The 10,891-nt window shown below is 41.8% G+C and overlaps 1 protein-coding gene across 12 annotated transcripts in view; it reads left to right on the top strand.

Moving 5' to 3' along the window:
- Positions 1-44: 44 nt before the first annotated feature.
- CPAMD8 (C3 and PZP like alpha-2-macroglobulin domain containing 8) overlaps positions 45-10,891 on the top strand; it is a 68,271-nt gene continuing 57,424 nt past the window's right edge. For 9 of the 12 annotated variants that reach the window (XR_007507117.1, XM_049809369.1, XM_049809371.1 and 6 more), the window contains exons 1-2: positions 3,178-3,253; positions 4,414-4,511. Coding sequence is in view for 11 of the 12 variants with exons in the window: in XM_049809369.1 (XP_049665326.1) it covers positions 3,188-3,253; positions 4,414-4,511 (164 nt within the window). In the remaining variant the exon portion in view is untranslated. Of the gene's footprint in view, positions 149-3,177; positions 3,254-3,702; positions 3,773-4,413; positions 4,512-9,811; positions 9,966-10,891 lie in introns of those variants that run through there. The other 3 variants (XM_049809372.1, XM_049809374.1, XM_049809373.1) reach the window with 3 other exon arrangements.

Genomic DNA, 10,891 nt, shown 5'->3' with positions numbered 1-10,891 from the left:
TTACATAGGACTAATACTACATGATATATGCAGTGGTGGACTTACAGACACTAACCAGTCCCAGTGGCAAGGCATGACCTACTGGCATCCAAAGTGCTGAGACCAGAAGATTGTGCATGTGGAGAGAAACTTCAAACCTAACTGCCGAGTAAGTGCCTGAGAGTGTAGTCTTGTTATGAACGTGCTTGCCAGATATGGCAGGTTTTTTCAACACACTTTACATTTTTATACATGGAATGCATTTCTCTCTGAAACACATGTTATATTCTGTATTTTTTTTATCTGTGGAACCTCTTTCTCTGATGGTTTTTCAAAAGCTTTGCTTTGTATTGTCTGCTTAGTGTTATGTTTCTGGCTTAAACTGTGTCTATAAAGCTTTTTGGCCCACTCAGAAAATACTTGGAGCGTTCTCCTTGCACTCCTTGAAGTGCTATTCAGGCTTTCTTCCTGGTATTACTAAGAGTCTAACTAGATTCTTGTCTCCTTTTATTAAAAATTAGGAGTAAATTAAGCTGTAGTAACTGGATCAGTGAGATGTGCAGTGCACTGGATGAGAAGTCAATATATAACAAACTATTAAGACTATATAATATCAGTGTCATTTTTTTCACAGTAACTTATCCATGAGCCAGTGGGAGGGCAATGAGTTATTTTAAGTTATTCATCTGTTATTTCTTCTTCCTCAAACATGTTAGGTGATCTGCACTTAACAGTTCACCTGTGTGTGCTGCCAGTCCCTAAGTCATAAGTGCTGCACACAGCAGGATCATGCTCTGGGCCAGGAACATGAGCTGCACCTACGAAGTTGGCCACTGGATGGGGAACTTTGCTAAGCAGTCAAGTCATGGGTTCCCTGCAAATTAGTAGTCTGTTTATTTTTGGTGGATAGAGATCTCGGTAGAAAGGCTCCTATATGATGAACCTGGTGGTCAAACAAATGTTTTTTCTAGGTTTGGATAATTGCTAGGATGTATGCCCTCATCCCTTTAAGCTGCTTATCATGAGTGTGTCATTCTGAAACTCAAAATTAAGAGTGGTCGTCTTAAATGTGAGGGGGGAGGGATGAAATGAAAAGTTTAGAGTCTCTTGATAATTCTGTGTCTGCACAGACACAAGTCAGAATGTCTTTCCTAGGTTTTCTTGATGGTAGACCTCACTGCTGGTCTAAAAAAAGGTTGGTTTTTTTAAGAAATACTTATAAATTAAACCCATGCTTTTCAGTCAAATGACTTTCTACCATTGAGATACTATTGTGTGTGTATATATATATATATATATATATACACACCCAAATGATACTTAAGCAACAGACAGCAATATACATTTTTTTAGAAGTGCTTTGATTTCAGGTACATATTTTCCATCTAGAGCATAAATGTACATGTTCTGATTTTAATGTTAACATATCCTTTTACTCAGTAATTTGGAGAGGGGTGAAAGAGGACTTGGGTAGAGTTTCAGCTTCCTTCTGGATTTTCTCACTCGGATCAATTTCTAGATTAATCAAGTGCAATATATCTGCATTGATATTATAAAGTGAAGTGGAATGCTATTAGTTCTCTCCCATGAAGAAGGGCGGAGAGAAAGGTTCTGCTTGCTGTGATGATTAAAGGCTCTGAATTTTCGGGGGCAGTAGTTCATCCTTGGTGCTGCAGGTGGCAGTCATTGTCTATACAAGCCTAAGGCAAAGTGGGAGTCCTGAAGCTAAAGGCCAACTGCATGTACAAAACAATGAAGTGCTTGGGGATGTGCGCTTATTGTTTCAGAAGAATCATAGGCATTGATTTGAGCATTCTGGCTATTCTTTTCCTTAAATTGGACACTTGTGTAATTCTTTGTACAAATGGTAGACAAGTGTTAGATAAAGCAGCTCAGCCTCTCCAGGAAAGGGTTTTAAGCTGTTTTGAACTGAGACTTCCATTTTTATTTTCCTGAATATTCTTTCTAAGTGGTTCTGGGTTGGCTCTTTGCAGAAGTGTTTTAGGCTCCTCCACCTTGAAATAGCCACAGAATTAGATGCTGCCACATTTAACACTGTACAAACAACAACAACAACAAAGAACTGCAGAATCACTGGAGCAGGAGCTAAACAGATGTGACACCACTTATTTTGTATTTTCCACTTATTTTCTGACAATGTCACATGCTCTGAGTCAGTTGGAATCCTAAACAATTTAAGGGCTCTTTTTATTCAGGTTATCAATCTCCCTTTTTTTTTTCTTTTTTAAATCTAGAATTAATAATGTTCTCCCTTCTGTAATTTGTATCAATGAAGATTTAGTTTTGTTCTCTCTGAATTTGTGCAGTACTTATTACCTATGTATTCATCTTCTAGGCCAAAGGTTCTTACTGACCAATTGTTAACATTCATGTGTCCTAAGGTGTTTGGGTTTTTTTTGGGGGGGGCTCTTTTTGTCTTCCAAAAACTGAAAGCAATTGTGAAACAAGCCAGCTAGGTCTGAGAGCCTGGGTGGGAAGGGGAGAGCACACAGGATGTAAGTATTTGTACCCTGCAAAATTCTCTTTATTGTCTAAAAAGCAGTTGGCAAGGTAATTTTGAGCTAGGTTTGCACTGCACAGATTGCACTGCCTGGATTGTGATATTTCTTGGGGAGCTCTGACAGTGTTCTCTTCAGTTACACTGGTGTTGCCTGACTGTTTTGACCACCAGCTCAGGAGGGCTGAATCAAAGCATTTTTTTCTGTAATTCCTGTGCTCTCTGCAATAGGGTCACCAGGGGTCAAGGTAAGGGAGCATCTCCCTTTGCCTGTGGTGCACTATCGTGGAGCTGCAGCCCAGGAGATAATCGAGGCCCGTTCATCTCTTCACCACCACCCCCCAACCCTACAATTCTTTGTTCACACTAGCTTCAAATGGAGCTGATTCTTTGCTCATCAACAGCAAGTAAGCAGCTCATGACCCCAGCAGATGTTTCTGCATTTTAGGCTAATGAGAACTTATTGGATTACTGCAGTCTTCCCTGCCTCGGAGTAAATACCACTTTGTTGGAGATCCGGAAACTCATACTGAATATGATAAACAAACTGCTGGCTGGACTGTGATTGCCAGGACATGAAAAGAGTTCCACAGCGGCAGAAGATCTAACAGCTCTGAAATGCACCACTGAGCCACACCAATTAAGAGCATTTCCAGTGATTATGTGAGCGTTCCTGTTCAACTCACAGAAATGATTTTAGGTTGTTTCTTCCGCTGCGTTTGTGTGTGGTCTGTAAAGCAAGCACAAGGATGGAGGGTGAGGTTTGCAGAGCAGTCTCAAATGCCTCTGATCAGTTTCTTTTAAAATATTTCTGTGATAATGTATATGCGAGACCTATCGAGTTTCCTGCTATTTCAAGATCTTAAACTTTGTATGTTAGGGAAGCAAACACAATTTGCCTCTTAAGACATAACTAATTTCTTGTTTATATAGATAACGTGTTCAGAGATGGCCTGTAGGATATAAGAACTTAATTCCTTGTTTTAATATCTACTGCATGTGGTGGTGGTAAGTTAATCAGCTGATTGATTAGTAGAGCTTTCAGAACTACTACCCAAAAAGATACTCTGTCTGTGGCACTTAATCCTTTCAGCAGTCATGCTTTGTTGTGTGTGTATTCAGAACTTTTTTAGACGGTATTTCAGTAAGTGAAATGGAAAACAAGTAACTATAGGAGTGCAGCACTGATTCCCAGCTAAACCAAGATGAAGCTTGTTAGCTTGACTATAGAGCAATGTTGGTACACTTACACAACTTCAGCGTGGTATGGACAGGGTAAGTATGGAATCTGTATAGGCAGTACCCAAATATGGCGAGAGCTTTTAACCCTTTCTTGCCACCTTCTTTGTTTTAGGAAATTTGTCTCCACCTAACTGAACAAACTCAAATTTCTCAAATTAATATGACTTGTATAATAAAAGGATGCCTCTACCCATTCCTAGTTGTAAAGGTGTCCAGCTGAATTTATAATAACTCTTAAGTGTGGAGACTTCACAAGCTCTCTAGATTCCTTATTTATGTATAAAACTGCCAACAACACTAGACTATGCACAAACTTCTATTGCATCAGTCATATGTAGAGGCTGAGAAGAAAACTGGGAAGTAATTTCTTACTAAGTGTCTTAATGACCAGCCACTTCTGATTAAGCACAGTGCTCTATTCCCATTCTAAATTGACATCTACCCATATGAATGATTTCTTAGTACTATCTCAGCCATTTTGTCAGGAATGAAAATGTTATACTACCGTGAAAGATCAGCCTCTCCTGTTCTATAGATGATTAATAAGCATTTTTGACAGAACTGTTTAATAATTATGTTCTTGATATCATTATCTTCTTATTATATGCTACTCAGATTACATTTTTATTTTGAATGTGCTCTTTAATTATCCTTCCCTTGTAATTTTGTTCTAGAGATGCTTGTGTTCCTGGGAGGCAGGATCAGTCTTGTTTCTACCACTCTGTATCTGGACTGATGTAGTTTCTCTTAAAAGACATTGTCCTCATTGCTGGTAAGATTGCAGTAGTATGGCAAAGCCAATAGGACACTTGTTTTGCAGTTATCAGTTTCTACATTAGGTATCCATGTTTGGCTAACAGAAAGGAGGCTGTCACAGGAACACAAACGGAGAACAAAACTGGGAGTTAAAGAAATGGGTGGGGGATTTTTACCATAAATATAATGCTGTAAAAAGTAACTAAGACCTTATTCTTGACTGGCAGTATGTAATGACTGGCATGAGTGTTTTACACTGGGGACGGGGGACAAATGATTCTGGCTTCCCTGAAGCTGATGAATTGTCCCTTGTTTTTTATTTTTCACCTACCTTCTACTGAAATCTAGTGTGTACAGGACTTAATGCAAAACTAAATAGTTAATAACCTTGTTTTTACTGCAGCATCTTTTCTTATGTGCACAATTTACACATGTATTCTCAAAATTTTTAAATAAGTGAGTGTTACCTCGTGTGCCTTTAGGTCTGGTCACCTGTGTGACAAGTTAGTGATAACACTCATGCTGAGGCAGTTAAAAAGGGCTAATTATTGATGGCGTGATCCTACCACTTGATTCTTGTGACTAGTCTTACTGATCTGAATTTTGTGATTGCAGGGGGGGGAAGGGGAAGCGAAAGGAGGTACAGCTGAGAGTATCTCTACTCAAGAATTAGTATTATTTAGAGCTTAGTGTTAACGCTGTTTTTTATTTGACAAATACCGGTCTGATAATTTTTAACATTGCATGTAGTTTATTTAGCAGATAGATGGAACATGGGTGGTGGTAGGGAATTCTTTCTTCTGCAGAGTAATGATGAGAGTGTACAAGCAGTCAGGACATAAATTAGATCTAGTCAGAACCATTATAGATGTACTTGCACTTTCTTCTATAAACTGCAGTCCCTCCCTCACCTTTCTGACACACCAGTATAGCCATACCAATCCCCTGCACACTTTCAACCTGGACAAGTGCCTGAGATTCCTAAAATTTCATGAGGAGCAGAATTACATTTTTTGTAAACGAAATAAAAATCCGAACTATGCACAGTGCAAGCCGGTGGGTGAATATGGCCCATAGATTTGACTGATGAATAGTTTTTATACATAAGCAGTTCTTACAGAACTTCCTTTAAACTCCTAACTATTACCAGATGTGGGTTGCAGGCGGCTGCTGGAATTCCAACACCTGTTGCATCACACTGAATAGGAGTCATTTTGGCAGGCACAGAAAATTCCATTTCAGTAACTAAATAGTTTGAAATGATATCTAAAGCCTCCTTTTTTCTCAGACCAAGCTGATTCTAGCTTTATTTACAGGATTGCACATACTTTCATAATTAGAAGATGGTTTGCAGTCTTTAGAGACTGTAATTGCCTGATATTTCTTATAGTCAGTAAATATCAAGTAGAAAATCTTCAATTTGGAAGAAATCTCTCCTTTTAAAAAAGTTAACAGTTTTTTAAAATGGCTATACTCTTCATAATGATAATTTCTAGCTGTGATTTCTGAAATGTAGAAATACACTGTTTTGTGTTCAAAAATATTATAGCATTATGCTGAAGATAATGGAGCTCCATTTTAGAAGTGTACTGTGCTGCATTCATCAATTTGTTGCTGAGTCATATTGCTTCTTCAATGTCCATACCCAGAGCTTTTTCAAAGATAAAATGTGGATTACTATAGAATAGGTGTTTAGTGGCACTTTGTGGGGTTTTTTTGGTATGTACCGATAGATCTCAGGCATGAGTCTGTAAGGAACCATTTGTGGGTCTGCTCTATGAAGAGGTATGGATTAAGTGTAGAGATAGTTATTTTTTCAACAGCATGATGCTGTTTTACCCAAAACATACCTGATCTCTGGAGGACTATTATCAAAATCATTGTTTTGATTGGTGAGGTCTTGTACATCAGTTATAGGCTGCTGTACCATAAGAACAGCAAAGGTGTTTCATTTTCGTTTTGCCTCCTTATTGTCTTTAATCAAAGGATTTCAACATGCTCTTAAGTGTTAGCCTTAGGAAGGAGGCTAACATTAGTATTGCTGCTTTGCAGACAGGAAAATATTGAGGCATACAGGGTTTTGTGGATGTATTTGAGTATATGATGAAGCTGGAAAAGAACTTGTATTTACCAGATTTTGCTTTATCTTTGCATGTTTTGGTTTGTCAAAAAAAAAACCCCAAACTTAACAAACCAAAACATTCCCACTTTAATGGACTTTCTAGTAAGTTGCTTCTCATCAAGCCTAGCTGTTTGCTTGGGAGAGGATCTTTGTGGTTCTAGAGTTTGAATGAGTTTGAATAAACTGGAGGAGAATGCAGGAGTAAGGAGGAATCTACTCTTTTAAATTTAGATAATCCAGCTATTTCCATTTCTAGTTAAGTTGCAAAGGCCAATCTGTGTTATAAAACAGAGTTATTTTATTAAGAATATCATAAACTGTTTGAAGTGAGACCTAGGTTTGACAGAGTTGGTGCAAGTTAATGTTGATCTCAACAGTGCCATAGATGCATTTAATAGGGAGAAAGATAAAACTAATGTTCTAGTGAAACATTTGTAGAAAAATACAGCTCTTAATAAATCTGAATGGCAGGCATTATATTTAATTCCATGTAAAACCAGTGTAATGTCCATTGAACTGACATCACCCCAAAGAATACTAGTGCGAGGTTTGTGGAGAGTGTTCACATCTTAAACTAACATAATCTAACAAAATACATTACCTATTCTTACAGATACTGCCTTACTTATAACCTTGACCATCATAGCTAGTACAAGCTAGTACAACTCCTAGTGCAAGTAGAATAGTACCATTTGAGTACAATTACGCATTTCTGAGGAATGGGAGATCAGAGGAAAAACCCTTATATACTTTAAAGATGGAGGGAAAAGATGTGTTAGGAGGGCCTCTTTTTGACTTCATGCTTTCTTGCACGTGTCTTCAATTTGGGGCAAACAAAAGAGTCCCTTGGTAGCTCTTGTAGCGTTGTTTTGTCATGTGAAGATACATGAGCAATGAAGTGAGCAAGAGAGGAGCAGTTGTGCTTAAATAGCACAGCAGCAAGCAGAATGGATTCAGCTTACATAATATTAAAAGCTGAAAGCTGCTCCAAGACATTCTGCAACTCCTCCCACAGATGAGCTATAGCTAGAAAAATCCCATTAAAAATAAATAAAAATAACCTTTCCCAAGGTGGTGAACAATCTTTAAAAACATCTTGTTCAGTAGCGAGAGCATAATTTTGATGTTCTTATTGTATTGAATAAAATTTCTTGACAGTTAGGGCAAGTCTTAAAACAGGATCTGTAGACAAACATTAGTTAAGGATTGTTGATGTAATAAGAGTGGTTTAAATAGGTGATTTCTTTAAAACCTTCTAAACTTGCTTGGCTATGATTTTAGCTGTCGTGTCCAGTCCTAAAAACTGTAATGAGCCTTGCAAAATACATAGTCCTTTTGATTTGAGACTGTTGTTTAAGTTGTATGGTATAAGGAATTTTCAGGAAAGACACAGTTTTTAAAGCACTAGCCTAGCTTTTCTTTCTTTTTCTTTTTTTTTTTTTAATTTGAAAAAGTTTGTTCCCTCTTCTAGACTTGTTATGCCTCTCCGCAAAAATAAGACAATGCTGTTTTAAGATAGGTGTAAGTAGGAAAATGTAGCCGCATCTAGCAGTGTTCTCCATTACTGTAGATAATCTGAACTTATCAAAAGGCTACTGAGTTAATGATTTTAATTTTTTTAAGAGATGTCATATTAAAATTAGTTTAAGTTTCAAACAACTTGAAAAATTTAGGCACCATTTTGTTGCTCTGCTGGCTGTGGACTGATCAGCCTCTGAAGTCCTATTGCTGAAGTAGTCAGGGAAACCTCACTCCTTTTGATGACTTTGTGTCTTCAGGGAATGGACTGACTTGCAGAAAATGTGTTAGCTAGAAATGATACTGCTAAAATATATGGTGACTGAAATAATTTTAAGAGGGTGAAAAATAGTTTTAAAAGTTTAGCAGCATTAGCAACTTGTTTTGCTGTTTTTCTTGTCAGAAGCTAGAAGAAAGGGCCTTTGGTGAACTGTTCACTTTTGGATACAAATCTGTATTTTTGCTATATAAAATGCTGGGCTCCATATCAGTGATTTTTAGAAGAAATGGAACTGAGGTTCAAATAACAGCGCTAACCTGGGGGGGGGGGGGGGGAATAGTATTTTAGAATTTTTTTTTCTATTTTCCAAGTAGTTTACCTTAAGCCAGGTGTGTAGTGTTGGTGAAAAACATATGATTCAAACTGCCTGCGTTGAGGGTTTTCACTTATTCCTGGGGAGAGGGTTCAGCTCTGCTGAAGCCCATCTGGGATCCTGCCTTGCCTGGGTTGTCTCCAGCAAGGGTTGGAGAAATCATTCCCTGGTATCTATATGCAGCATTTAATCCATGGCTGTGAGACATGGCATTTACTCTGTCATGGTCAAATCGAGGATCTGCTTTTCCTCGATTTGTGTGAGCTCTACTCTTAGGCTGCACCCTCTTCTTCAGACCGGTGTAGTGAGAGCTCCCCCTCCTGTCTCAAGCCCCTTTAGCCAGGGGCTAGGACAGAGGGATGGAGATGGACAGATGAGGGCCTAGGGATGGGGGACGACAGAGTAGCATCAGTCCTGGCACTGGGTTTTGGGTCGGAAAGCAGTTCTTTGGCAGCGCTCGGTGGAGCGCCTCGGAGCACAAAGGTTCGGTGAATGGGACCAGACCCATGCAGGGGCTGCTGTGCCCTGGTCCGGGTTGACGGGACTTTTGGGAACCTGAGCTCTGGCCGCTCTTGCATCTGCGTGAGGCACACCGGCACCCTCGGGGGCTGGAGGAGGATGGCGGAGGTCTCGGGCAGGTGCTCTCCCGGGGCTGGTCGGGCTCGGCAGAAGGGGACCCGATGCCATAGCCGTTCTCGGGGAAGAAGGCCGGCCGGGTTAGGCTGTCCGGGCTGCAGGGAGGATGGTGAAGGTGAGGAGCGGGTGGCTTTGGAACCCTCCGGGGCCGGGCCCTGGCGCCGGGCGGGCAGCGCACCTGGGACCGGGCGGTGGCAGATTGCGGCCCGGGGCCGAGAGGCGGAGGTGCGGGGGCCCGGCCCCCCTCCCTCCCTCCCTCCCTCCCCCGGTGCACGCTGTCAGGAGCAGGCGGGGGAACCGCAGACAAAGAGCCGGGGCCGGAGCCGAGCGGGCACCGGGGCCAGGAGGGGGCGGCCCGGGGGCGGGGACGCGGCGGGGGCGGCGGCCAGAGGCACCGGGGAGCCGAGCCCGGGAGCGGGGCGGCGGGGGAAAGCTCGGGCTGCGCTCGCCGGGAACAAAAGGCTCCCTCTTGTTCGCGGAGAAACGTGTCCCGGCTTTGGGGGCTCCGGAGCACCATGCCTCCCCGTAAGGAGCTCGGCTGTTCCTGGGGGGTCCTCCTGACCCTCTGCAGCTTGAGCGCAGCCCAGCCCCGAGAGAGGCAGTAAGTAGCGGGAGGAGGTCGCGCACCCTGCGGGGGGAGCTTCCCCGTAAAGGGGGGGGGGGGGGGATGGGGACGGGACACACGAACCCCTCTCTGTTTTGCGAGGGGGGGTCCGGGGGTGGCTGTAGCAGCCGCTTAACAAAGCCTGGGAAAAGTCCCCTCGAGGGGCTGGGGTCCGGGAGGCGAGCTGCGGCGGTTCCCCAGCCGAGCAGCACGTTTGTACTCGCCGGTGCAAAAGTGCATAGCGCAGGGAAAGGGGAAAGAAAAAAAAAAAAAAAAAAAAAGGCAAGACTCCTTAGAAATACCTGCCTCTAGCTCTTCCAGCCAGCGGCTGCAAAGCTTTTATCTGCAAACAATTATTTAAGGAATCCGGGGTGTTGCGCAGGGGCTGCCGTTGTGCTGGGGATGGTTGAAGGTAGTGCTGGTTGCTCCCGAAGAGCGTGTGAAGCATTCTTGTGGGGAAGATCATCCGGGGAGAAACATTTCACTGCGGGGAAAGTTCTCTGGCTTTTAGAAACTGAATCCGGAGCCCGTTCCAGTGGGTTTAGGTTAACTTTGATTAAGGTTTGCTTTGTTCTTTATCCCTAGCTTATTATAACCCATCAACATCGTGAATAGCTGCATTAACTGAGTGCCATAGAGAACTTATTTTCGCTTGCTTGCTAGAAAATATTTAACGTCCTGCCAAGTTTTGGTGTAACCTGACAGAGCTGTTAGTCAAATGTGCTTAAAGGATCTGTCCAGTCACTGTCCAGTTAACTGTTTAATTGCCAGGTTAAATATTCAATATTCAGATGCCACTTACGTGATTTAAAGAGCCATATCGACAGACTGATACTTCGGAAAGAGCTGCAGCGATTTAGAACAATGTGAATACATGTGCTTCACATATGGCACTGTAGTGCTGTGCTTATGTTGACAGTTTG

This window comes from Accipiter gentilis, chromosome 8 (genome assembly GCF_929443795.1).
Source record: "Accipiter gentilis chromosome 8, bAccGen1.1, whole genome shotgun sequence".
NCBI classification, from domain to species: Eukaryota; Metazoa; Chordata; class Aves; order Accipitriformes; family Accipitridae; genus Astur; species Astur gentilis.
This window is presented reverse-complemented; position numbering and strand designations above follow the sequence as displayed.